General features: G+C 63.5%; 1 protein-coding gene across 3 annotated transcripts; it reads left to right on the top strand.

Moving 5' to 3' along the window:
• On the top strand, nt 1-27,045 carry DLGAP3 (DLG associated protein 3). Of its 3 annotated transcripts, none has more exons than XM_064398178.1 (12): nt 1-279; nt 16,236-16,318; nt 18,911-19,982; nt 20,891-21,093; nt 21,595-21,661; nt 21,770-22,004; nt 22,496-22,836; nt 22,929-23,014; nt 23,686-24,110; nt 24,330-24,421; nt 24,614-24,757; nt 25,081-27,045. In XM_064398178.1, exons 3-12 carry the CDS (start codon nt 18,966-18,968, stop codon nt 25,297-25,299), a joined length of 2,829 nt encoding a protein of 942 aa, XP_064254248.1. In that variant the 5' UTR covers nt 1-279; nt 16,236-16,318; nt 18,911-18,965; the 3' UTR covers nt 25,300-27,045. The 3 variants fall into 3 exon arrangements, with proteins under 3 accessions (XP_064254248.1, XP_064254246.1, XP_064254247.1); XM_064398176.1 differs by having other exon boundaries at nt 21,547-21,661; XM_064398177.1 differs by lacking the exon at nt 1-279 and adding an exon at nt 4,801-6,114 and having other exon boundaries at nt 21,547-21,661.
• Nucleotides 27,046-27,517: the final 472 nt, after the last annotated feature.

The following is a 27,517-nucleotide window of genomic DNA, read 5'->3' as shown; positions in this document are numbered from 1 at the left end:
CTGGCTCCCGGGGAAAATCCACCGCCGTGTCTTGGCGGCGCCGCGGCGGCCCCGCTCCGCTCCCGCCGCTCCGCGCCCGCCCGCGCTGCACTGCGGGGCCGCCGCCACTCGCATGCTGCCGCCCGCCGCGCTCCCACGCGCGGGGCGCCGGCCCGGGCCGAGCCGGGACCAGCCGAGCCCAACCGAGCCGGGCCGGGAGCAGCCGGGCCGGGGGCGGCCGCGCCGGGCCGTCGGGGAACCGCCCGGGAGCCGCCGGAGGATGTAGGAGGCGGGAGCGGGGTAAGAGCGGCGGGGGCGGCCCCGGGGCCGCGGGGACCGCGGGGCGCAGCGCGGAGCGGGGCTCGGTCCCCGAGCTCCGCGGTGCCCGGCGGGGGGTGCGGGGAAGGGGTCCCGGGGGTCCGCGGTGCTCAGTGAGGAGGGGGGCTCTGAGCAGCGAGGCACCGGCCCCGCGGGAACGGGACGTGTCGCCTGCGGACCCACCGAGCACCGCCGAGCCGGTGTCCGGGGGTGAACCGGGTGGAGGAGGAAGGAGCCGGGGGATGGCCGGGGGCATCTCAGCGGTGCCATGGAGCTCAGCTCCGCCAGGATTCCCCGGTGGGTGCGGGAGAGGGGGTGCCAGCGGGCATCCCCATCCCCTGCTGCCCGAGGCACCGGGGAGGGAGGCACAGCCCGCAGCCCCTCCAGCCTCCCCTGGATGGCGACGCCAGCCATCCTGCGTTCTCCCGCTGCGGAGGGCTCGGGGCAGGCCCAGGACCCCTCCCCACCCTGTGGGCTCCCCCTCCTCATCCTGTTGGGGGGGTGGCGAGGACCCTGCCTGGCCGGGTTCCTGGAGCGGGCACGGGGAACCAGCTGAGCTGTGCTCATCACCGTGCATCCAGGAGCCATGGTCCAGCCTGGCAGGCAAGCAGAGCTTCGGGGGCCCCTGTCTGGGTGCTCCCTCTTGCTGCTGCCTTCCCTCCTCCAGGCTGTTGGGTTTTCTTGGAGGAGTCGGTCTGGTCCCTCCATCCTGCAGAGCAAGTTGGTGCTGGGACCGCTGGTCTCTCTCCATCCTGTGACATCCAGCCCCTCATGTCACCTCCCTGGCAGGGTCCAGGGCTGTGCTGCCCACAGCTGATCCCTGCCTGTCCCCTGGCCAGGAACGGGGGACAGAGCCTGTGGTGGGTGTTGGTTATCCCCGTGGGAATCCAGGCTGGGAGCAGGCAGCTTTCCTTGGTGTAAAGGGAGCAGGATCTGGTCAGCAGTGCAGCTTCTCCTTTAGGAAATGGATGTAATTTTTGGTCTTTCTCAGTTTCTCACCCCTGTGCTCCCACTGTTCCCCCGAATGCATCCATGGCTCCCAGCCCTTGAGGACTCTGTCTGTGCAGGGATGGAGCAGGGGGAAGGCCACGGGGAGATGGGCATGGCTGCAAGGAGCATGTCAGCCCTTTCAAGCATTAGTACAGCGCCGGCAGGGCTGGGAATGCAAAAATAGCCATCAAAGTGACCGTGGAACATCCGAGCCTGGAGGGGCCCCTTTTGGCTGTGGCGGTGGTGGGAGCACTGACGTGGGGAGCTGTTGGTGTGAGCCAACTTTGGGGCTGCCCTGGCTGTTGTTACCCCACTGAGCCAGGGCACCAGGACCATCTCCAGGCATCCCTGCTCTGGAGAATGGGGTGACAAAGCTGTGATGTCCCCCTGCAAGCCGGGTGAGATGATGCTGATCTTGGTGCCCAAATCTCCCTCCTCAGTGCCAAGGCTTGTGCCACGTGGGCATGGAGGAGCAGCCCCCAGCCCTCTCAGTCCTCCTGCTGTGCCTGGCTCCCGGCAGCTTGGGCAAGGCACGGGAGGAGTGGAGGGTGTTGGGAAGCCCAGGCTGGGGGTGTTTGGGGGGGCCCTTCCTTCAGCCTCCCCATCAGGAGCTCAGTGCCAGGACCTGTGGGATGCAGAGCCTGTGTGGGCTGTGCTGGCTGTGCTGCTGTGGGTGTCCCCAGCTCTGCCCACCCTCAAAGGGAGGATCAGGCCCCGTGCTGGGGTCTCATGGCCAGGTGGAGCTGCTACGGTGGGGGCTGGGGCTCCAGATCCAGGTTTTGCAGACGCTCGCATCTCTCCAGCAAGCTGAGCCGAAACCCTGGATCCCACCCAGCCAGAAATTTGGATCTGGAGCCAAAGGTGACTCTTGGCCCTTATTGCCAACACAGGCAAAGCTAAAATCTGGATCTGAGCAGAAACAGGAGGAGCCTGGATCCAGCGCAGGGGCTGAATGTGTGGCTTGTGCTCCTTCTGGCCATCAAATTGGATTTCCTGAAATAGCCTGTTGAAGACCAGAGCCCAGCAGGGACCGAATGACAGGTCACCAGGGGTGTGGAAGCCCCATCACGATCCTGGCTGCCTGCTTCAAGAGGTTGGCAGCCAGCAATAATAGTAATACCCGGTGCCATAGCCGGGAGAGCGCAGCGCTGGAGAGCTAAGAATAGCAGAGCCGTGCCAGCAGAGGGGACTCGAGGGGCGGGCGGGGGCCGGGGGCTGCGGCTGGACGTGCCCTGGGGGACACCCCGGCCACGGCGCGGCAGCGGGGAGGACATCCCTGTGATGCAGGTGGCACAGGGCACGGCAGGTGCTGCGGAGGGGGATGCGCAGAGCGATGCCTGGCGCTGCAGACCCCGGGCAGTGCCCCTTCAGCCTGGCCTCTGGGCTTTGGCATCCCCTGCTCTGATATAGTGGCCTTCAGATTGTGGCCATTTCCATGGCCCATGGTCCCTCCATGAGCAGCAGCACGGGGGGGCTGCCTGGAAAGCCATGGACAGGGCAGACAGCTCAGCACTCCACACTCACCTCCTCCAAACCAGGCAGGATTGAGCCCCTTCTGCTCGCCCTGTCCTGCTCAGCAGCTCATTCCCAAGGCTGTACACTGTCACTGGCAGGGGACAGAGAGGGCCTGGCTGCCACAGGTCCAAAAGCTGAGCTGTGGGGAGGCCAGGCTGCTCTCTGCCAGCCACCACAGCACGTGGCAGTGGAGCAAGTGCCCATCAGATTAAGGAGAATTAATTTGTACCTTCCCCATTTCTCCAGGGCCAGGGGTGCTGCAGCACCCGGTGTCCCCCTCCCACAAGCAGCTGTGCTCCTGCAGTGCCTGTGTCAGTGCCTCTGCAACCTGCCCTCAATCTTAATTAGATTTTCCACGTCGCCCCCCAGCTCACTCCTCCCCAAATGCTGGAGCAGGAAGAAGCCATGACATGGTTTCTAATCAGCTTCTGAATTCAGGTTCCTCTTGGCTGTTGTTGGAGGCTCCCCTCAGCCTTTTTTTGGTGCTGCCTGAGCAGGGTGTGCTGTGTGGCTCCCCTTGAAGCCAGCACCCCTGGGAGCGAGTGGCTCGGCAGCTGGGACACCCTGTGGGAACACGCTGATGTTTGGTCACACAACTTGAGGAACACCCCCAGCAGCTGCCAACCACCCTGTCAGAGAGGCAGCAACTTGAGGAACACCCCCAGCTCCTGCCAACCACCCTGTCAGAGAGGCAGCCTGCCCTCTGCCCCCAGCTCCTGCGGGCACTGTAGCTGTGCCAAGCACTGGGCACCACCTCTGCTGCTCTCCTGGGGTTCATCCTGCCTGGCTCCCTGCTGTCCCTGCAGCTGGTGTGGGAGCTGGGCACCGTCCTGGTGTGGCTCCACTGCAGCCAGTGCCGTGCCAGGTTTGGCTCTGTCTCCAGCACCCAGACCTTGTCAGCAGCGAGTTGTGGCTCTGAGCAAAGCCAGGGGATGCAAACAGTTCCCAGTGCTGCCATGCCCCAATTAATAGCCTGTGAATCACGATGCTGTTGGAAGAGCAGATGTTTGTGGCGTGGTTGCCAGAGCTCAGTGTTTCACCAGGAGTCTGCTTGGCCTTAAATTGGCAGCTCTGGGCAGCGGGTGGTGACGGGGCCTTGCTGCCTGCCTGGCCCTCTCCTGCAGGAGGATCAGGAGCTGTTTGGGCTGGGAATCAGCTGAAGTTTTTGGTGGGCAGAGGGAAGGGGGAGAACAGCCTGTCTGTGGGCATGTGGGGGTGCTGTGCTGGAGCGAGAGGACTACCAAAGCTGAAGGTATCGAGTCCCGTTCTGACAGGACCTGCTGATTTCCCATTCCTGGGGAACCTCTCGTCTTCCTGAAGGGATGTAGATGCTGTGGTGGCACAGTGGGTGCAGGGGCACGTTTTTGGGAATGGTGAACTCGTTGGTGCTGGGGAAACACTGTATGCCTTGGAAGTGGCTGTCCCTGCTGCAGTTGGTGTCCCCAGACACGGGGCTGGGGTGAGACCCCGTGGTGGTCGATTCACCCCAGGTCGGTGCCATCTGTGCAGCTGAGCTGAGGGATGGCCTCAGGTTTCATGTTTTGTGTCATGACACCCACCTTCCCCAGGCTCCCCTGTGCCCCCTCTGGGTGGGGGCACACTGGGGACAGCCCCATGGTGGGGGAGCCACATGGCTCCCTGCAGCAGGCGTGTGTGGGAGCTGGGGGGCCAGGGCAGCACTCAGGTGCCTGCGGGTGCACAGGAGTGTCTGGGGTGGGCACGTGGGATGCTGTGAGTGGGAGCAGCCGGGTGCACGTGGCAGTGTCGTCGTCCAGGTGCAGTGATGCAGAGCTGCCGAGAGTCCATCTGTGCGTGCGGGGCTCTGTGTCTGTCCATCCATCAGTGTGTGTCTGTGTGTCCATCTGTGTGTCCAAAATCCTGTCCATCCATCAGTGTGTGTCTGTGTGTCCATCTGTGTGTGCAGGGTCCTGTCCATCCATCAGTGTGTGTGTCTGTGTGTCCATCTGTGTGTGCAGGGTCCTGTCCATCCATCAGTGTGTATGTCTGTGTGTCCATCTGTGTGTGCAGGGCTCTGTGTCTGTCCATCCATCAGTGTGTGTCTGTGTGTCCATCTGTGTGTGCAGGGCTCTGTGTCTGTCCATCCACCAGTGTGTGTCTGTGTGTCCATCTGTGTGTGCAGGGCTCTGTGTCTGTCCATCCACCAGTGTGTGTCTGTGTGTCCATCTGTGTGTGCAGGGCTCTGTGTCTGTCCATCCACCAGTGTGTGTCTGTGTGTCCATCTGTGTGTGCAGGGCTCTGTGTCTGTCCATCCATCAGTGTGTGTCTGTGTGTCCATCTGTGTGTGCAGGGCTCTGTGTCTGTCCATCCACCAGTGTGTGTCTGTGTGTCCATCTGTGTGTGCAGGGTCCTGTCCATCCATCAGTGTGTGTGTCTGTGTGTCCATCTGTGTGTGCAGGGCTCTGTGTCTGTCCATCCACCAGTGTGTGTCTGTGTGTCCATCTGTGTGTGCAGGGCTCTGTGTCTGTCCATCCCTCAGTGTGTGTCTGTGTGTCCATCTGTATGTCCAGGATCCTGTCCATCCATCAGTGTATGGGGCTGAGTGTCCATCTGTGTATGCAGGGTTCTGTCCATCCATCAGTGTGTGTGTCTGTGTGTCCATCTGTGTGTCCAGGATCCTGTCCATCCACCAGTGTGTGGGACCGCGTGTCTGTCTGTCTGTGCAGGGCCGGGTGTCTGTCTATCCATCAGCATGCCGGGCTGTGTGTCCGTCTGGCCGTGCCGGGTGTCTGTCCGTCCATCCTGCGGGCTGTGTGTCCGTCTGGCCGTGCCGGGTGTCTGTCCATCCTGCAGGCTGTGTGTCCATCTGGCCGTGCCGGGTGTCCGTCCATCCTGCGGGCTGTGTGTCCGTCTGGCCGTGCCGGGTGTCCGTCCGTCCTGCGGGCTGTGTGTCCGTCTGTCCGCGCGTGGGCGAGCGGCGCTGCCGGCGTGGGCAGCCCCTCTCCGGGGGTGCGTGTCGGTGCGCGGGGGTGGCCGAGCGCGCCGGGGAGCGCGCGTGGGTGTGTCCCCAGCGCGCGGGGGCGACGGCTCCGCCACCGCCTCTCGCCGGCTGCGAGGTGCCGGTGCCGGTGCCGGTGTCGGCGCCCGGAGCGTGGCCGCCGCCGCCGCCGCCGCCGCTGCCGTGGGTGGCCGTGACCCCGGGGACGCTCCGGCCTCGCAGCGCGGCCTGGCCGCGGCATGGGCAGCCCGCAGGGAATTTGCGGGATCAGAGCGAGCCCAGCCGCCGTGGCGCGGCCATCCTCCGGCTCCTGCCCAGCCCAGGCCGGCAACTTCATGGCTTAGCAGCGGCGGAGGGTGAGTGGGGAGGTGGGTGGGAGGGAGGGGAGAGGGCCTGGCTGCGTGCAGGGGGCTGCGTGCCTTGCAGAGCCCCAGTCCTGGGAGAGCCCTGCTTTGTGCCAGGCTGTGCCAGCCCAGCGAGCTCCCCCGGCCCGGGCAGAGCGGGAGCCCCCCGGGCAGCCCACAGCCCTAACCCCTTCGTGGCCGAATCCTCCTCCCCGGCAGCCACGTTCTCGCCTCGGTGTGCAGCCCGTGGCTCCCGGCCAGCCCTCTCTCAGACGAGCCTCGGCACAGCCGGGAAGCTCACCCGACCGGGATGGGGAGATCCCATCCCAGCCCCGGGGTCTCTGCTCCTGTTCCCTGCAGAGCTGGGGCTGGGGGCTGTGTGTGCTGGGGCTGGGGGCTGTGTGTGTTACAGGGGGGTTGTGCTGGGGCTGGGGGCTGTGTGTGCTACAGGGGGGGTGTGCTGGGGCTGGGGGCTGTGTGTGCTACAGGGGGGGTGTGCTGGGGCTGGGGGCTGTGTGTGCTGGGGCTGGGGGCTGTGTGTGCTGCAGGGGGGGTGTGCTGGGGCTGGGGGCTGGGAGCCGTGAGCCCTGGGGGAGGGGATGTGCTGAGTGGGGGCTGTTCACTGGGGGTGTGGGGAGCAGGGCAGGGCTGCACCTCCGTGTGTGCGAGGCACAGGGTCCCCTCTGTGTGTCTGTGTGTCTGTGTGTCTGTGTGTCGGCCCGGGGATGGAGCCGGGGAGCCCCAGCTCTGCCTGCCAGACGGCCCCGCTGCCGGGGAGCGGCACAGCCGGTGCCGACATCTGTGCCTCGAGCCCTGCCTGTCTTCAGTTCGCTCCTTGGCACAGGCACAGTGGCAGTTGGGTCCCTCTGTACCTCTCCGTGGATTCCCCCATCACCCTGCCTCTCCGTGACACAAACCTGTATCTCTGCTGTGTTTTCTTCGAGGGGAAACTGAGGCAGGAGGGAGGGAAGCAGCAGAGCCCTCTCCCGATCCCTGTCATCCTGAGGCTTGATCCCACGCCTCACCCTGGCTTGTTTTTTCCTGCCAAGTGACGCCAAGAGCCGGGGGGAAGCGAGGGCGTCCTGGGACACAGCTCCGGGCCGTGTCTGCCCGGGGCCCTGGAGCCGCCCAGCTCCTCCTGCCGCTGTCTGGCACATCCCTGGCCTGGGGCTGCCGGCGGGGCCGCAGGACGGCCACCAGTGGCACGTGCTGCTGGGCACTGTGGTGACACTGGTGGCCGTGGTGGCAGTGGTGGCCGTGGTGGCAGCGATGCTCCTGGTGGGAGTTCATCGTGGTGGGAGTTTCTAGTGGCGGCCATGGTGCCACGGCAGTGGCAGTGGTGGCCATAGTGACAGTGGTGGCCGCGCTGGTGGCGGTGGTGGCGCTGGCCATGGTGGCGCTGGCCATGGTGGCCCTGGCGGCGGGCGCTGACCGCGGTGCTGATCCCCCGAGCCCGAACCGCAGGACGAACCGGCGGCGGGCCCCGACCCTCGCTGCCCCCCGCCCCACGGGCTCCCTGAGGCTCGGGGTCCCCCCTCTTCCCTGGGGACGTCCCGCCCTGCCCCTGCCCTTTGATGTGCGGCAGCTCCAGACGGGGCCGGTGGGACGGGAACCACGCGGAGCCCTCACCCCAGCGGTGTGCCCCGTGCCCACACCCTGCCCGCCGGGCTGGGCACAGCCTGCCCTCCGCGGGCCCTTCTGATCGTCCCGCCGGGCAGGTCGGACAGGGACGGGCTGCTGGGAGTCGGGCTGGAGAGCGGGACAGGGCAGGGCAGGGCGTGTGGGGACACGGGCCACCAAGGCTCCATCACACCCTGGCGGGTTTGGGACAGCCAGGGAGGGGCTGCCGGCCCTGCCTGGCTGATGTGAAGTGCCCGGGGCAGCGCTGTGCTTGGTGACACTGTGCCCCCCAGAACCGTGTCCCCAACCGCAGTGCCGGTGTCACTGCTCCCAGAACAAAATGTCAACCCATGCAAATGAGACTGCGGGAGCGGCTGATTGAAGGGCCCTGCCCCGCCCCGGAGTTGCAATCAAATATGCAAATGGCTCCCGAGGAGGCTAGTGAAGGCTATTAATAGCGGGGATGAGGCTGGGAGAAAGCGTGGTGTTCCTGAGGGAATGAGCCTGGGGATGAGCTAGTTCTGCTTGTCCCTCTGCCCAGCGTGTCCCTCTCTGCAATGCCTGGCCAGGTGACAGGTGGTCCCTGCAGTGGCCACCAGGTATTGCTTTGGCCACCACACCCTTTGAAGGGCAAGTGCTGCCCGAGTGCCCACTGCCCAGCGTCCACAGGGAAACCACAGCTGCTGAAAGCCCTGGGCTGAGATTTCAGCCCTGGGCAGTCAAACCAGGAGGGATGAGGTGCCCAGTGGGGCCTGGGCTCTGCTGGGGGGGTTCCTGTGGCTCAGCCTGGGGCAGCTGTCACCATGCTGGGAGAGGCAGGAAGGGGCTGCCTCCCACCCCCCACCCTTCACCCTGTGCTTCCGCACCCCCTTCCCTCCCCTGGTTTCCCTCTGTTGCCTTTGAGGCAGGTGATGTCCCTCTCCTGCCAGCTCCAGTATGAGCACGAGGCACTGGTGGGCACCACGCTGTCCCCAGTGTCCCCAGCCAGCTCAGGGCTCTCCGTGTGCTTGGCCTCTGCTGCAGCCCCTCCACCCCTTCTCTTGGGTTTTGGGCTCCAGGAACCATTTGACCTTTTTATAGAAAATTGCGGAAGTCAGGCTGGAGTCAACAGTAACTAATTATTTAAAATCTGAAACTGGAATAATTAGCCCAATTAACAGTCTCAGGTGACGTCTGACTCCATCTGATAACGGCCCGAGGAAGAGGGAAAGTAATTAACCTGTCAGCCTGACATTTGTAGGTCAGCACTGGCTCTTCATGGTGTCAGGGGGGCACAGGGGTATTTTGGGGGGGTCCTGCCTCTCTTGCTGCAGGGGGTCTGCACCCTTTGGGGGTCTCAGTGCAGGGAGGGGGCTGTGGGGGAGCCCAGGTGGTGGGAGATGGGCTGTGGGGCAGGGGTGCTGTTGTTTGAGGCGGGGGTGCTGGGCAGGGGCAGGGGCTGAGCGTCCCCCAGAAATGCCAGAGCCGGTCTGCTGGTGAGGCAGCACCTGTGGGCCTTTAAGGTTGCTGTGGAAACGGGGCTGCTCGTTACCAGGAGGAGCCTCCTGCTTTCCAGGCAGGGCCCCCCCATCCCTGCAGGAGGGGATCCCCACCCCGGGCACCTGGGGCTGCTCAAACCCCCGTGTGTGTGGAGGGACATGGCGAGGGCATGGCTGTACACGAGCAGGAGGGTGGCCTTGGGTGGCACTGACCCCTCAGCCCAGCTTGCCCTTGGCATGGCCGGTGGTGCCAGGTAGGGCTGTGCATGGCTGGACACACCTGGACACGCATGGACACGCATGGACACGCATCCATCCTGACCTGCCTGTGCAGCCCAGCCGTGCCCTGTGCCCCTTGGGGACCCTACCCTCACACCTCGGCTGGCACATGGAGCCAGCCTGGCACTGGGGCTGTGCTGGCTCCCCCCTGGCAAGGCACGGGGACCAGGGAGAACAGAGTGTGCCGAGGCACAGCCCCCGGCCACAGCCCGCTGCCGCGCTCAGCTCTTGGAGTTTTAATGAGGTAAATTGTATAAAAAGCTCCGTTTGCCCTAAATGCCCATCCCGGCGTGAAGCTGCTGCGGCGCAGCCCGGGCTCACCCCGGGAGCTGGGCAGGGGGCTACGGGGCTGGGCACACGCTCCCGGGCTGGGCACGTGGCAGCAGCAGGAGGAGGAGGAGGACGAAGGCGGTTTAGCACATTTGCAATCATTTCCCTCCTCCCCCCCAAGTTTACAGCTTAGCTCAGCGGCTTATCAGCCTCCAATCTCATTAAATCAGGCAAATTGTAGCATCTGATATTTTATGGAGATTAAGGTGTGCGCCCAGACTCTATAATTATCGGCAAAGATGTATTTACAATACCTTGTTGCTAGTAAACAAAAAATAACTTCAGATCAAAGCTCTCTTCCAGGGGAATCAATCTGCCCATCGAGCCCCGCTAGGGCGTGCACGGCAGGGAGACACCGGAGCTGCCCGGGGTGGGTGGGCATCACGGGGGGACACGGCGGGGGCGTTTCGGGGATGTCCCCGCTCCCACGTGGCCGCTGCCGGTCCCTTGTGCTGGATCCATCCCCAGGGTCTCCCTTGCTGGTGTCTCCCATGAGAGAAGGATGCTCCCACCCCTCCGGCCGGGGATTTCCACCCCAGGGACCTCACTGCTGAGACAAGCCCGGGATTTATGGGCACATGTGCGTTGCCCCTGGATTCCTCACGGCGCTGGCAGCGCTGCGGATTACCGATGTGGTGACGCTGGTTTATTGCTGCCTGAAGTGGATTTATCCGTGCGGCAGGGCCCGGGCTCGCTGCTGGTGTAAATCACCACGGCACGGCTGCCAGGAGCCTCGGGGCTGTGGCTGCATCCCCACAGGCCCTTGGAATTCCAACCTCCCTGGGGGTTTCGTGGCCGGGGTCCCCACGGGACCGTGCACTCCACACCACAGATCAGCTGCCCCTTCTCCATCTCACTCTTGTGCCCACTGAAACGAGAATAAGATGGTGATAATGCTGCAGACGTCCTCTGGAAAGGGCTCTGAGGCAGATGAAAAGCCCTACTTAAGAGCGAGGCCATTATTATTAATAACTTGGAGCGAGGCTGTAAATTCAGCCGACACAGCTATTATGGGAAATGAACCTGCTCCCGTGCTGGATCTCAGGCTGCCAGGTGTGGGATGGGGATGGGCACAGGACAGAGCAGGGCTGGATGGCTGCTGCTGGGTCGTGCCCACAGCTGGGGCAGCGTGGCCAGAGGGGGCAAAACCACTTGACTCCGTCTGGGCTCTCTGGGATGATTTCTTGGCTGTTCTGGAAAGGCTGGAGGTGCGAGGGAGGGATCTTGGGGCTCAGGTCTCCTCCCAGCAGGAAAGGAGGCGGCTGAGCTTTGCAACAAGGCTGAGACTTGGCCCAGCCTCGTGTCGGGGGTGATGGAGGATGACAGGAGCATGGGCAGAGCTGGGTGCTGGGACAGGCCAGGGTGGTGCAGCTGGCCTGAGGCTGGGCTGGGCACGTCCCTCCGTGGCCAATCCTGGGCTGACTGTGCCCATCTGAGGAGCATCCAGGGCAGCATCACACCTTGGCAAAGGTTGCATTAAAATAAAAATAACTCGGTGCCATTCAGTGCCCGCAGCCAGGTCAGGAGCAGGCAGAGCTGCCGTGGCTCCCATTCCATCGGGATGACTTCACCTCCAGCACTGAGCAGGGCAGCCCCGGGGCTGGAGGGGGGTCAGGGTGGCAGAGCTGGGCATGGAGCTGGGCAGGGGGTGCCGTGGGGGTGTGGAGTGCCATGAGGTGCCACACGGGTGTCACGGGGGTGCAGAGCAGCGGCCATGGGCTCGTGGTGCTGCCTGTACCCGGCTCGGGAGCTTCTGCGGGGGAACGAGCTTTGATATAAATATCTTTTTGCTCAGCACACGACCTACTTTCCAGACAATGCCATTAGCCTCCCGACTCCCTCATTCATCTTGTGCCGTCCTCCCCCAGCCCGCCCCGCGCTGGCACCCGCGCCAGCCCGGCACACGGGCCACGGAGTGGAGAACCAGGATGGGCACCTGGCTTGGTGGCACCCTGGGGACCCTGCGCTGGCCTTGGGGACAGCCAGCAGCCCCGTTCTCACAGCTGGCAGGGGGCTGTTGCTGCCTGTCCTCTGCCTCTGCTCTGGCTTGGTAGGCTGGGTCCCCTTGGGGGTTTCTCCACCCCATCCCACAGGATATTCAGATCTGTCCCCCTCCCTGCTGCCTCCAGCCCCATTCCCTACAAAGTCCATGCCCTGGGTGGCAATGGCCTCATGCAGGGACATCCCCAGCCAGGCACAGCCTCGCTGGGCACACGCTGGTCGGGGCAGAGGGGAGCACAGTGAAGCAGCCAAGCAGTGACCCCAGGGGCAGCGTGTGGGGTCAGGGCCCCTCCTGAGCACCCCCAGAGCTGGTGCTGGGCTCACACACGTGCTTCATCCAAGGATGGTCCTGCAGGAGCTCCTCGTGCTGGCAGAGGCTGTGCCATGCCATTGGCAGCCAGTGAGTGGCTGGTGGGATTAGGGGCAGGTTGGGCAGGGGGTGCCCAGTCCCCCTGCCATGGCAATGCCCAGCCCCTCTGGCTCGTGGGGATGGCTCTGACACCAGTTTTCCCCCAGGAGCTGGGAACATCTCTCCAGGCCCACCACCTGCACACCTCCGTGCACCCCTGGGATGAGCCCCCGCTCCTCCCCTGCAGCTAAAATTAAATATTCAATTTGTATTGCTGGTAAATCCAGCAAATCTCTTTTATCTCTAAGCTGTTGTAGCAGGAATATCAGTGGTGTAATCTCCATGGGGGCTTGTCCTGCTGCCCTTCACAGCTCCCTGGCTTGGACCACGCTCCCTTTTCCCCACATTTCTCTCTGGGATGGTTCTGGGTGCTGGAACAGGTCTCCAGTGCCAACAGCAGAGCTCCCCGTGGCACCCATTCTGCAGGTGCTGCTGGCTTTGGGGACAAGGGTGTGCATGGTCCCCAAATTGTGATGGAGGTGCTCTTGGCCCAGGTGGTCCCACAGAGCATCCCCCACGCCTACTGTGTCCTCACTCACCAGCCGTGCCCCCCCTCCCCGTGCTCTGTCCCCGCACTAAGAGCATTGTGCAGAATTATGTATTTAAATATTTAGGTTTTCATCAGCTTTGCAAATTAAGCCCATCCATTAAAGCGGCAGTTTGGGTCCTCTCCTGGCAAGCTGGGCTGTGCCATGCCTCGGGCTCGCTGTGCTCATCCCAGCCCTGGCCCCGGGGGATGCAACCTGGGAATGGGACGTGATGGCCCCGAGCATCCCTGCTGGCACAGGGACCAGGGCTCTGCTTCCTCGCTCTTCCTGGAAACTCCAGGCCTGTGGGAGGTGCCCTGAAGAGAACCGGTTGGGATTGGTGTTTTTGGGGTTGGAGCAGGGGAAAACAGGATGAGGACAAGGCTGGTGACAGGTGAGAGCGCTGGCTCAGACAAGCACCGGGCAGGGATGGCAGTGCCAGCCTGCTGGGGGCTCAGTGCGAGTGAAGCTGGGGATGGAAGGGGCAGCCTGCCCAGGGGCTTGGAGGAAACGGGCAGGAGATGGGCAGAGCTGTCACTGCTGCCACGCTCAGTGCTCAGGCCGTGCTGCCCCGAGCTCACCAAAGAGGCTTTGGAGTGATCCCTGGCTTAAGCCATTACACGGCATGGCTGGGGAGTAAGTGGCTCCTTAAGCCTCGGCAGCGTGGCCTGGCTGGTGGCTCCGTGGGGGTGGAGGGAAAAGTGGGGCTGATGGGGAAATGGGGTTCACCCAGCACCGCTGCCAGCTGCAGCCCTGGCACAGCCACAGGGTCTGAGGGGCTGCCACGGCCCCCAGTGCCTCTGGCACAGGCAGAGGGAACTCCTGGGGGCTGCTGGAGCCCACTGCCCACCCGGGGCACTGCTGGTGGCTGGAGTGCCCATGGGAGTGTGGGCACAGCCCCCAGGGCTGGCACAGCACAGGGCACGTCCCTGCTTGTCCCTTCCCCTCACTGCAGGTGAGCAGCAGGCTGTGGTGTCTCCTCTGTGTCACCTGCATGTCCCCCTTTCCCAGCAAGCCCTGGAGGCACTGCAGGAGCGTGCTGGCTGCTGCTGGCCCCAGGCAGAGCGGGCAGATGTCGAGTGTGTCCATGGCAGGGGAGCTGTCCATGGGCATCACCGCTGATGGGTGCTCATCCGTGCGCCTCAGTGCCCACAATCCCTGTGCCAGCTGGCAGGGGCTGGGGTCCCTGGAGCTCTGCCTGGCCTGGGGGTCCCTCCACGGGGGTCTCCCAACTCCGTTGGCTGTGCTCCTGGTGCTCTGGGTGTGGGATCCCACCTGTGGCAGTCGATGCCCCGTGTGCCATGTCCTGCGGGCAGGAGGAGCATTGCTGCGAGGCCGAGGGGCTGGAGGTGCCTGTGCCATGGGGCTGCTGGCTTCTCACCCCTGCCAGCCCTTCCTTGGGATGCTGCCATGGCCCATTCCCTGTGCCACCTCTTTCCTTCTCAGCCAGCTTCCTGAGATCCCAGGTGTTCCCCATCCTAAAGGGCTTTTGAAGGGACGGAATGCCAGGCTCCTTTCCCCGCTGGCTTTGCCTTGGCAGCTCCAGGATGCTCCAGCTCCTTTGCACACCCAGCGCAGCTCTTGCCCCCAGAGGATCAGGTCTGGGGCCAGGGTGGGTGGCCCTGGGCTGTGTGTGCTGTGCAGGGAGGGGGTTCCTGCTCCCCCGTGGTGGCAGCAGCCTGAGTCAGTGGTGTTGTGGCGGGAAGTCCCAGCGCTGGCGGCCGTGCCGGGATCCCTGGCAGCTGGGCGCGTCGTCGTGGCCGTATTTCCTCGCTCTGCTCCAGGAGTAATTGCTCAGATGGGGACGTGGGGCAACTCCCATCCCTCTCCCGGCATGGTAATGAGTGAAGAAGACTCAAAGACAAATGGCTCATTAAGAAGCAGTGCTGCATTGCAGGATTTTTCATCCCACCAACCGCTGCATCAGCAGAGGCAGCACCTCTCGCGCTCGCTCTCCCAGCCCTGGAGAAGGAGCTGTCAGGCAGCTGGGGCTGGTGCCAAAATTAATCATGTGCTTAATAACGTGCCCAGCCCGTTGAACGGCCTGTCCTCAGCCTCCGGGCTGTGGAGAGGGGTGGCTGTGCTGGACTGGAGCCCTGGGGCACCGGGGAGTTGGGGTTGGTGCCTGGGAAGCGCCCATGCTCGGGGAGAAGGGATGTGCCAGGGCAGGGCTGAGCCAGGGGAGATGCCCCCAGCTTCGGGTGCCAGAGCCCCTCAGTTATGTCAGGGTGTCAGGGTCCCCCAGGTATTTTGGGGTGCTAGAGCCCCCCAGCCCTGGTGAGGTCCCTGCCAGCTGTGCTGGCTTTTGTGGCCTTCCCAGTGGCCTCAGTAAACACTTCCTGCTCCACTCATATTTGCAAATCCTCAGCTTGTGTTCATCTTTCATGACTTTTAAAAAATCTCGCCTCATCCCTTTTTTCCAGCGGTGCCCGGTTGGATCCTGCCCCTCACAGCCCTCTGCAGGCAGTGCCTGCCTGCAGCTGCTCTGCTTTCTTTTATTAACAGTAATTGGTTTTGATTTCCTGATTGCAGCCAGTGTATTTTCTGTGATCTTTGCATCCTGCTCACACTGTTTTCCTCTTTCCCTTCTCCTCTTTACCTTTTCCTTTTTCCCCATCCCCCTTTTCTCTTTCCATTTCCTCTTTTTTCCCCTTTCCTATTCCCTTTCCCTTTCTTCACCTTTTCCCTTTCCCTTTCCCCTTCCTCTGCTAAATTAGGTGATCTCTTACTAAGCCCCTCTTTTTTCTCCTCCAGACTGAGTAAATTTTACTAATTCAGCCTCATAAAATAACAGAGCAATTAGTAATAAAATAAAATGTTTGCTTTCCACAATCCTTCTCGCTTACAATGAGCGGGGAAAGAGTAAATAGATTAAAAGCACGGTGGAAACGACCTGGCGGTATTCCATATTTATTTTCTTCCGACGACCGTAGATCAAATTTGTTCAGCCCCTAAGTGGGAAAACCACTTTATTTTATTTTTTTCCCCGGCTCCAGCTCGCGCGCGGTGCCGGGCGCTCACGCTGCGTGTTTGTTCTCTCCCGCTTTCATCCCAAGCCATAAAGGTCCCCAGCAGGACCCAAGCTGGCAGAACCTCGCATTAATTTGCAGAGCAGAACGGGCCGAGCTCGCACCTCTCCCGGGCTGGAAGGTGGAAAAAAAAGTCCCTTTGGTGACGCTGGAAAGGCGGGGTGGCGGGAGGAGGATTTGTGGAGCCGGGGCAAATGAAAGTTGATGGCGAGGTGGCCGCTGGGCCGGCTCTGGCACCCGCTGGCAGGGAATTGCATAACAGGATGGGACTGGGGATGGTTTTGGGGCTAAACTGGGTGAAACACGTGGCCGTGGCCGTGCGGAGCTGTCCCCGTTGTTGAGCTGGTGTGGGGCGGCCTCAGGGGAGGATGGAAGGCTGGGCTGATAAAAAATACTCAGGCTGGTTTTGGAGGGGGAACACCCTCGCTCTGGCTTCATCCCCCTCCCGTTCCTCCCCCAGAGCCTGCTGCCCCAGGGATTCCCAGCGTGGAGGAGCTGCTGCTGGCGAGGCCATGAGGACAGCATCCCCCTGAGCGCCGGGCGGTGAGTGCCACCAACAGCCCTCACAGGGACCCCAGCGTGGGCTGCCCGTGGTGGGGCTGCTGGGGAAGGGCAGGAGGCCAGGACCCCCTGAGTGCAGGGCCATCAACCCCAGCTCTTGGGGTTAGACCTGGAAGTGGTGGAAAACCCAGTCTTGCCCCGTGTCAGGGTGGTTTGCCAGACCCAGACATTGTGGTGGGGTTTTGATGTCCTTTCACATCCCCGCTGGTGTTCCTGGAGCTGGAGGAAAGATGGGAGGATCCTGGTGCTATGGGGTCCCAGGGAAGCTCAGGCTCCTGGTGGGTTTGCCCTGAATCCCTGTAGCCCTGGGCCTTGGCACGGTGCTGCCTCCAAGGCAGGGATCTCACGGGGCAGCTGCTGGGAAGTGGAACTGCCTCTGCCAAGTGCTCCCATGGGAAATTAAGCAGGAGGATGAATTTCAGGATAGCCTGGAGCACCAGGGACTACCAGCCCCTCTCCTCCCTGCGCTGACCCTCGCAATGGGGAGAGACATCAGAGGGAGGTGGTGATGGGGAGCCACTGGTGGGAGTTTCTCCAGGCGCTGGATGCAATAAAGGCGAGGAGTGAGTTATTTGTAATGGTAATTATGCTCTTCCAGTTTATCCTAGCACATAATTGTGTGGGCGGTAGGTTCCCACTGGTGGTAATTACCCTGGTGTTAAATGGCACAAAATTCAGCTGGGCTGGGTTTTTCCCCCTTGACTTAAATCTGTGCTTTGGTGGCACAAATCCCTCCATCCCAAGAGCTGCTCATTGGATTGGCCTTTGCGGGGACACAGCTCCAGCTCTCGGCCACCTGCCCATGAGCCACGCTCAGGCCAGCTGCCCCAGTCCCACCGCCAGCCTGCCCACACTGCCCTCCTGGGACAGGGCAGAGGGGTGGGCTCTCATCCTCTGCACATGGCCATTCCTGCTGGCACATGGGATGGGGACCCTGCCTGTGCTGAGCCCCACAGGGTCTCTCCCACCCCTTCCTCCATCCCGAGGTTGCCCTCAGGGAGGCTGGCTGGTCCTTGGGCAGGCTGTAGATTCCTGTGTCGCCGTGGTGAGCTGGGACATGGATCCTCCGGCGTGTCCCCACCCGCTGGCAGCGCTCCGCAGGTGCGGGGGAGCTGCGGCGCTGCCTCGCCTGCGGTTCCGGCTCTGTTGAATTCCTGCACCTGCCGAGCACAAAAGCCCGGCGGGCTCGTGCTGACAGGCTCCGCAGATATTTTGACTCCTTCTTGCCGCCGCGGCAGCAATATTTGGATCAGCTGAGAGCTTCCCTCCCCGAGCAGGAGATGATAGCTCAGCCCGCGGAGGCAGAGCTGGGCTGGGAGCCTGTTTGTCTGTCTGTCCTTCCATCCTGCTGCTGGATCCCCGGCCAGGGAGGCAGCTCCATCCCACGCTGCTGCTCCTGCTCCTCGCAGCAGCTGTCTCGGGAGGGGAGAGGCATCATCTGTACCAGCTGCATCTCTTCCGTTCAGCAATTAGGGAGCCTTGTTAGAGCAGGAGCGGGATCTGAGGATGGGGAGCAGCTCAGGATGAGCCATCCAGCCTCAAAGAAGCTGGGAAGGAAGCTGGTGGTGGTTTAGGGCAGATGTGCTCCCAAGGCCCTGTCTGCTGCTCAGGCCCAAAACACATTGGTGCCCACCCCCACACCCCTTGGGACCCCCAGTCACTCTCTCCTCCAGGGCTGCCTGGGGACACAACCCCCTCCCACCAGGCCTGGCCCTGCCAGTGTCCCTCATTTTGTCTCCATGGTCAAATCCCCACGTGCCACAGGGAGCGTCCCATGGTCACCTTTCCCTGCAGCCAGTCTGGGAGACATGCTGCCTGCAGCACCTGCCCAAATATGACAGCAAGAGCGTTAACGACGCCTGTTAATTAGCCGAGGTACTCTGGAGAATAAGTAATTTCCTCATTTACAGTCCAACCAAAGACAGAGCCTTTGAGGACTGCAAGGCACACAAACCTCCATGGGTGCAGGCGGCTCAGCCTTGGCTGGTGCAGGCTCAGCGCTGCCCATCCTCCTGCTTCACCCTGGGGCTGCCCTCACACCACAGCCACCTCTGCTCCTGGCTCCCCATCCAGAGGGCTCGCAGGGCAGGAGAGCCCTGGCTCGTGGGTCTCCGTGTGGGGCTGGATGGAGACATCAGAGCGCGGCCCCCCCGCACCCCGCGGCAGCTCATTAGCGGCGCTGTGAATCGCAACGGCTGAAAAACTCAGCCAGAGCCGCTTTCTAATGGAGAAACACTTCATAATATTTGGTGTTGGAGAAGAAAACAAGGATCTGCTGATGGCAGCATGTCCTCCCTCGCCGTCTGCAGGCCCTGCTGCCTGCATGGCTGCTGGCAGCACCTTCTCCTTCCCACTGCCCCCTCCGAGCACCTGAGCTGGGGGTAACCCCACGTGCCTGGCACTTGCTCCTGTCACCACATGGAAAGCCAGGATGCTGGCACTTCACAGGGCTGAATGTTGCCCTGGAATCTTCCCAGCCTTCTCAGCTGGTTCCTGTGAGGTAGCCCCCAATGTTCTGCTGGTTGTGGGGTTGCAGAGGGGATCTTGATGCTGTTCTTCTCCCTGTCCCCACAGATGAGCCCGCAGGGGCATCCCGGCAAGATGCCGAGGCTATGGGGCGGGTGCTGAAATGATGAAGGGCTACCATGGGGAGCGTAGCCAGACACAGCCCTCCTCCGGCCACCGCTGCCGCTGCATCCCCGAGAACTGCGAGCATCCCGCCGACTACATCCCGCACGGCCCCGAGGGCCGGCCGCCGTACCTGCTCAGCCCCAGCGAGCCGTGTTCCCTGGAGCATCCCTACTGCCCCGGCGCGGGCAGCGAGTGCCCGGGCGGGCCCCTGAGCGAGCCGCCCTCGGCCAGCGCCAGCAGCACCTTCCCGAGGATGCATCACGCGCAGCAGCCCTACGACTCCTGCGACGAATGCATGGCGACCGCCCACCCTGCCAGCAAGATCAACCGCCTGCCCCCCACGCTGCTGGACCAGTTCGAGAAGCAGCTGCCGCTGCACCACGACGGCTTCCACACGCTGCAGTACCCCCGGGCCGGCGGCGCCGAGCCCCGCAGCGAGAGCCCCAGCCGCATCCGCCACCTCGTCCACTCCGTCCAGAAGCTCTTCGCCAAGTCCCACTCCCTGGAGGCGCCGGCCAAGCGGGACTACAACGGCGCCAAGATGGACGGCCGCGGGGACGGCTACCACCACCACCACCACCACCACCACCATCACCACCACCACCACCAGTCCCGCCACGGCAAGCGCAGCAAGAGCAAGGACCGGAAGGTGGACTCCCGGCACCGGTCCAAGATGTTGGGCTGGTGGAGCTCCGACGACAACCTGGACAGCGACAGCAGCTACATGGTGTCCGGCCGGCACGCCGCCGACCAGGGCACCCAGTACTGCGTGGACGCTCCCGAAAGTGCCTTCAGAGACTTGACCTTGAAGAGTCTAAAGGGCGGCGGGGAAGGAAAATGCCTGGCCTGTGCCGGCATGTCCATGTCTCTGGACGGCCAGACGCTCAAGAGGAGCGCCTGGCACACCATGACCGTCAGCCAGGCCCGTGAAGCCTATCCCAGCACCGGCGGCACCGAGAAGACCTTGATGCTTCAGGAAGCAAAGGCCAAAGACAGAGCATACCAGTACCTGCAGGTGAGGGGCTGGGCAGGGTGAGGGGACTGGGGCTGACTGTGCTGTGGGGCGAGCCAGGGCTGGGACCCTCCATCCAGCAGCCAGCTCTGCTTCATGTCCCCAGCACCGGTGCCCCATTCCCAGGGTCCTGTTCTGGTCCCCGATGTCCCCTTGAAGTCCATCTGCTGCCTCCTGCTTTGTGCTGCATTTGGGGTCAGAGCAGCTCTGTCAGCTCAGGGCCACCAGCAGCCCTGTGCCTGCTCCCTTCTCACTGCTTTTATCCTGCCTGTGTGCCTGGCTGGGTGCCACTGCCTGCCTCATCACCAGGCTCCCTTCTAGGTCACCCCCCTTCCAATTAAAAGCTAATTAACTCTTCTCTCCCTTTCCTGGGGGAAGGAGACAGGGAGCAGCAATGCTGTGCTGGCCAGGGTGGGGGTGGCCGGGGCCTGTCTCCGCTGGCAGCGGGGGCATTGGGGCAGGGTGCTGGCCCCATCGCCCTGGCTGGGGGCCCCAGGGGACACCATTCCCCTGCCACTGCCCTGTAAGGACCCCGTGGTGCTGGCGTCAGCAGCACGTGGTGGAGCTGGTGCCCGATACGTCAGGAGGGTGCTGTGCTGGCATGGGTGGGATTTGGCCCAGACGCTCCTGCCAGAGGGGCCGTGAGGTGGGAGCTGCGGCGCTGCCCCGCGTTGTGGGAATGGGGAGCTGTGGCTGTTAGCAGGGATCTGCTCTCCTGGATTTTGGGGCTTTCCAAACGGGTCAGAGCCCCCAGGGTCTCTCCCTGCTGCTCTGGGGTGCATGAGGAGGACAGGGGAGCCGGGCACAGGTGCTGGATTTGGGCTGGATTTGGGCTGGCACGTGGCCTGGCTCTGCATCCCACCTGTGGGACCCTGGCCACCGCATCCTCCCACGCTTGCCTCCTGCTGCAGGTGCCGCAGGACGAGTGGAGCGGGTACCCGGCGGGCAAGGACGGGGAGATCCCGTGCCGGCGGATGCGCAGCGGCAGCTACATCAAGGCCATGGGCGACGAGGACAGCGCCGACTCGGACATCAGCTCCAAAGTGTTGCCCAGGGCGGCCACGCGGCGAGACAGCTACCGCCGCTCCTCCAGCGCTGACCAGGCCAGGACCAAGTAAGGGCTGCTGCCTCCCAGCCCCGTCCCAGCTCTGCAGGAAGCGGCGGGGACATGGGCCAGGGCTCCCTGGGAGGACAAGTGGCATGTCCCCACTCACAGCACTGTCCCTGCTCACATATTGTCCCCGCTCACAGCTCAGTCCCCAGTGCAGCAGCACCCAGCCCCGTCCCTGCTCTGTGTCAGGGCACTGGGGGGGACATGGCTATGCTGGGCTTTTGGGGGGGACCTACTGCCGCAGCCACATGCAGACCGTGGGGACAAGAGGCATGTTCAAAGGGGGATGAGTGAGATGTGCTCCAGTCCCAGCAGGTGACAGTTTTGGGGGCAGTGAGGAGTGGGGACAGCAGCAGTGGCCAGCGGGGGAGGATCGCTGCGGCTGCGTTTCCCAATGCTCTGCTGGAATGTGTTGCTTCTGGTGCCATCCCTTCTATTCCCACTGTCTCTCATTAGGTTTGCAAGTAGGCACTATTCTGATTCATATATCTGTAACTGTCCCAGCTGCTGCACGCCACCGCGAATGCTCCCGCGGGGACAGAGCTACGGGCGCTCCTTCACCACCGGCCAGGTACGTTCTGTGCCTCGGCTTCCACAGGGCAGGCCGGGGCAGGGATGTGGTGGATGTCGCTCTGAGCATCCCTTGCCCTGGCTCAGCCTCACCCACCGCTCTCCCCAGATCAACGACGAGCTCAACCACCAGTTTGAGGCCGTCTGCGAGTCGGTTTTCGGCGAGGTGGAGTCGCAGGCCGTGGAGGCGCTGGACCTGCCCGGCTGCTTCCGCATGCGGAGCCACAGCTACCTGCGGGCCATCCAGGCAGGCTGCTCCCAGGACGACGACTGTCTCTCACTCTTCTCCATGTCGGCCCCTCCTGGGCCGCCCATCACCAGCAGCATCCTGAAGCCCAGCACTTGTGAGTCCTGGAGGGTGGCGAGGGCTTGGCCGCGTGAGGGAACCCCACATCTCCCTGCCCGCTCACCTGGGCACCTGCCAAGGGCTGCTGCTGCCCTCCTCCTGGCCCTTGATCCCCATAGTGCCCAGGACAGGGTCTGAGCATCCTGCTCGTCACCCAGTCCCAGCCAGGGGGCTGCTCTGTGTCCCCAGCACCCATTCGCCATCCCCTCCTTCTTTCCACTTCTGTCCCCATCTCTGCCCCTTGCTGGGTGCTGCAGCAATGTGGCCAGTGTGGGTCTGGGGTGTTTTCCAATCCCAAAAACTGGTCAAACAGCCCCGCTGAGCTCCGGCCCATATATAACCCAGCTTAGGGGCACGCCCTGTGGGGTCATGATCCCCGTGCTGTGGGAGGAGATGGGCAGCATTCCCCGGGGCCCCTGTCCGTGGCGGGAAATGAGCAAGTGTCTGTGTTTTCACGTGCCTTTTCATCCTGCGCCTCTCCCACAACAGCCTTCAGTTACAGAAAAGCTCCACCTCCCATCCCTCCAGGAACCAAAGCCAAACCTCTCATCTCCGTCACGGCGCAGAGCAGCACCGAGTCCACCCACGAGAGCTACCTGCCCAGCGAGGTCGCCCGCAGCCCCGCCTGGTCCAAAGACGCCGCGGCCCGCTGCAACTCGGCCGAGAGCCTGGAGAGCTCCAAGGTGACGGCCGTGGCCCTCGACCTGCCCCCGGTGCAGCCCCGTGCCGCTCCCAAGCCCTCCACACTCATCATCAAGGCCATCCCAGGCCGGGAGGAGCTGCGGAGCTTGGCTCGGCAGAGGAAGTGGCGTCCCTCCATCGGCGTGCAGGTGGGCTCCTGCCCGAGTGGTGTGGGCTGTGCTGAGCCACCACGCTGCGTTTTGGGGCTGCCCTCCAGCGCTCTCTCTCTGCCCCTTGGCAGGTTGAGGCCGTCTCTGACTCGGATACGGAGAGCCGGAGCCAGAGGGAGTTCCACTCCATCGGGGTGCAGGTGGAGGAGGACAAAAGGTACCACATGGATGGGCTGGGCTGAGACCTGCCACACTCCCTGCACTCTGGCACTGGGTTACCAGGAGCTTCCTGAGCTCCACACACCACAGCTACCCCACAGCAGCTTTCCCCTCTCCCCTCTGGCTGAAACCCCAGAGCTCAGCACCTTCCCATCCCAGGCTAGCTGCCCCCACCTGGGCAGGATTTGCCCTTTCCTTTGTCCTCGCTGCTGCCCAGGGAAGGGGCTGCTCTATTCCTTCCCTGTGCTGGGTCTCCTCCGCTGGCCTCAGCCCTTAGCTTTGAGCCCACGCCAGGTGCAGATGAACCTTTGGGCATTTCTGTAGCTAACCATGACATTTTGGCTGGCGTGGGAACGCCAGGTGTGCCAGAACCTGCATGCCCTGCGGGAGGGGAGCTCCGGCATTGTGCCCATGCAGCCTGGTGCTCCTCTCCATCCCCGGTCCAGCGCTGGTAGCCATGGAAACAGGCTGAGAGCAGAGGAGACGAGGGACCGGCAGATCGCAGCTGCTCAGGGTTGCGCCTGTGGCCCTGAATGCTCCGCGATCCACCCCGGCATTCCCAGGCCCATCCCACCCGTGGGTGTCCCTCACCCTGCCCCTGCCACCGACAGGGACACGGGACAATCCCTGCTGGCCACGAGGATCCCAACGTTCTCATTGTCTCCGCAGGCGAGCGCGCTTCAAGCGCTCCAACAGCGTGACAGCGGGCGTGCAGGCGGACCTGGAGCTCGAGGGCTTCACGGGCCTGGCCGTGGCCACCGAGGACAAAGCCCTGCAGTTCGGGCGGCCCTTCCAGCGGCACTCCTCGGAGCCCGAGTCGGGCCGGCAGTACGCCGTGTACAAGACGGTGCACACGCAGGGGCAGTGGGCGTACCGCGAGGATTACCAGCTGCAGTACGACACGGTGGAGGTGCCCCGGCGCGACGCCTGGATCGAGCGGGGCTCCCGCAGCCTCCCTGACTCCGGCCGCGCCTCCCCGTGCCACCGCGACGGAGAGTGGTTCATCAAACTGCTGCAGGCAGAGGTGGAGAAGATGGAGGGCTGGTGCCAGCAGATGGAGAGGGAGGCCGAGGACTATGACCTGCCCGAGGAGAGTGAGTCGGGTGGGGTGTCGCAGCAAAGAGAGGGGTGGGGATCCTGCAGAGCTGGGGGGCCACAGTCATTGTCCTGCATTGCTCCCGCCTCGGAGCATCTTTGCTGCCAAGGCTAAAGAGGTTGGGTGAGGGCAAGAAACACTGGGAAACCCTCGGGGGCTATGAAGGGGAGGAAAGACACCATGTGAGCAGTTTGTGACTGCCTGCTCTCCCCCCCAGTCCTGGAGAAGATCCGGAGTGCTGTGGGCAGTGCCCAGCTCCTCATGTCCCAGAAGGTGCAGCAGTTCTACCGCCTCTGCCAGCAGAACATGGTGAGTGTGAGTGTGGGCAGGGTGGCAGGGGTCAGCTGTGGTGGGGAGGGGGTGTCCCATACTCTCAGCCAGTGACTATGGACCACCGTGGAGGAGAGCCCCCAGCACAGGGGGCTGGGATGGCCCCATGGCCAGCAGAGCCAACATCCCACTGAGGGATGAGGATGGCACTCTGTCCCTCTGTCCCCACAGGATCCCAACGCATTCCCTGTGCCCACCTTCCAAGACCTGGCTGGCTTCTGGGACCTCCTGCAGCTCTCCATTGAGGATGTCAGCATGAAGTTTGGGGAGCTCCAGCAGCTCAAGGCCAATGGGTGGAAGATCATGGAGCCCAAGGTAAGGGCAGGGCTCTGCCACTGGCACTTGTACCTGTCACCTCTTCCTCCCTCCTCACCCCCAAGCACATCTGCACCCAAACCACTGCTGGGCTCTCACTGGTGGCTGCTTTTAGCAAACCCTTAAAAACAGGGCTGGGAAAAAGCAAAGCTAGAGAAAGGCTGCTGTCCCACTGATGTATCCCAGCACGGCTCGGATAAAGGGATGCGCAGCCCCGCCTTGCAACCTGTGGGAGGGTCTGTGGATCCTCTCATCACGGCTTGAGCCTGCTGGGATGCCCATTCCTGCGAGGTCCCAGCCTGAAGCCCCTGTTGTCTGTGCAGGAGGAGAAGAAGGTGCCTCCCCCGATACCAAAGAAGCCGCCGCGCTCCAAGGTGCACCCGGTGAAGGAGCGCTCCCTGGACTCGGTGGACCGGCAGCGGCAGGAGGCCCGCAAGCGGCTCCTGGCAGCCAAGCGAGCCGCCTCCTTCCGCCAGAGCTCGGCCACCGAGAGCGCGGACAGCATCGAGATCTACATCCCCGAGGCGCAGACCCGGCTGTGACCGCAGCCTCCGCTTTTCTACCCGGACTGGACGGCGCGGCCGTAGCTCACTGTGATGGGGGCCGCGGGGACACCCTGGGGCAGCTCTTGGCCCCACTCACAGCTTCTCTCTTTTCTATCTTAGCCCTTTCGTGGATCCGACGGCGGGCGAACGCAAAGCCCGGTTCTGCCCCATCCCCTCGCCCCGCTGCCCGCATGCCCCTGCCAGCCTCTCCTGGGGTCCGGGGCTCTCCCTCCCTCTGCCCTCCCTGGGGCTGTGTCCCAGCTTTCTGTTCCCTTCCCACTGCCCAGCCCTTCTGCACACCCGCCCCTGCATCCCAACCCAAGGAGAGGTGACCTTCAGCCCCCGGCCCCGCCGGGCTGGAGGGGAGGGGGCTGCAGGCAGGCCCCCCCGCCTCTCTGTACTCAGTGCAATCCCCTGGTGTGTGGTGGGGACGGACCCCCAGCCCCTGCCCAGCCGCAGCCCCCCCAGCCCTGCCCTGCCGGCTCGAGGCTTTGGGACATGCTGGGGACAAAGGGGTCCCCTCGCTGCTCCCCCCGCCTGCGGCTCAGGTGCCGTGGGGACCCAGGGCTCCCTCCCCTATATACATATATAAATATAACCCAAGGAATAAACCAGAAAACTACACGTGACCAGCGCTGTGTCCTGCCTGGTGAGACGGGCCAGAGCAGCAGATGAGGCCCCCGGTCACGGCGAGCCGCCCCGCTTCCCTCGCACGGAGCATCGCCACGCGCTTCTCCCCTTCCCGCTCAGCCCTCCTGCCCCTCAGCCCACCCCTCATCTGTCCGTCCTTCCCTCCTGCCAGCCTGGAGCCCGGGAGCACCTCTGCAATGTGGCACTAGCCAGGGACAGGCAAGAGTCCCCCCGTGCCTTGCTGCAGGTGGGAGATGCTCTCCCAGTGAGCCCACCTGCAGTGACAAGGACCACACTGGGCTTGGCACCAGTGGGTGGCACCGGGGTGTGGGCATGGCCAGCAGCTGTCCCTTGAGTGTGGAGCTAGAGACGCCCTCAGGGGGACACCCCTTCCCCCTGAGCTCCCGGAGCGCAGCGGGATGGGACACCCCAGGACAGGGCTGTCACGTACCTGATGCCTCTCAGGGCCAAGGGACACCCTGGCATGTGGCTGTCCCCAGCTCCCCCATCACTGTGCACAGAGCCAGGAACAGGGTGGAGAGCTCCCTCCAGGGCAGAGCAGTGCGGTGGGGCAGGAGGCTGCATCTGCCTCATCGCTGTCCTTAACCCCGTCCTCCAAACCTCCTGTCCCCCTCAGCGTCCCTTTTGGTGGCAGAGGGGGGAGGACCCACGCCCGTCCCTCACTCTGCCGCGCCAGCAGCCCCACGCAGCATCACCAGCCCCCCCACCCAGGGCAGGGCCAGTGGGTGCCAGGTAGCTCCCGAAACCTGGGGCCAAACCTCGCCCAGGCCCTCCGGCAGGGCGGTGGGATCAGAGGCAGCTGGGGGACGCCTCGCTGGGGTCCCGTCGGTGCTAACAAACACCTCCGTGACGGCAGCACCCACTCAGCCACCCCAAGCCCTCCCCCACCCCACTCCCCCTGCACCCCCAATTTAGGGATGTGCCTGGGAAGGGCCCCCGGCCCCCGCCCCGGCCAGCGCCGTGCAGTGACCGTGACACGTGGCTCCCTTTTTATTGTAACGAACCGCCGCAATTAATAAAGATGACTTTGGTTACTCCGGGCCAGCGGCCACTTCCCTGCGGGGACATGGCCGGCACCGGGCTCGCCTTTCACCTGTCTCCCGTCCTTTTGTGTCCGTGGGGTGGGGAATGCACGCCTGTGGGGTGGGAAATTGGTGAGAGGGGTTTTTGCAGGTCTCCTCCATGGAAACCTCCCATGGGTCTCTTCCAGGGGGTCTCTGCCTCCGAGTCCCTCCCCGTGGATGTCCTCCTGTGGGTGGCTCTCTGTGGATCTGTCCCCGTGCCTCCCCTGTGACTCCCCACGTGAGTCTCCGCTGTGACACCCCCGTGGGTGTCTCTCCGTGACACTCCTCGTGACTCCTGCATGACATCTCCCCGTGGCCAAGACACCCTCTGTGATTCCTGCGTGTCTCTGAGTCGGCCCCGGCGCTCCCCTGGGACTCCTCCCTGTGTGTCTCCCAATGGGTGACACCCCGTGACTCTCCCCGGGGGTCTCTCCCTGCGTGTGTCTCCCGTGGCTCCCCCCGTGACACCCCTTGTCCCCTGCATGACTCCCCCTGTGACA

This window comes from Passer domesticus, chromosome 24 (genome assembly GCF_036417665.1).
Source record: "Passer domesticus isolate bPasDom1 chromosome 24, bPasDom1.hap1, whole genome shotgun sequence".
NCBI lineage: Eukaryota > Metazoa > Chordata > Aves > Passeriformes > Passeridae > Passer > Passer domesticus.
This window is presented reverse-complemented; position numbering and strand designations above follow the sequence as displayed.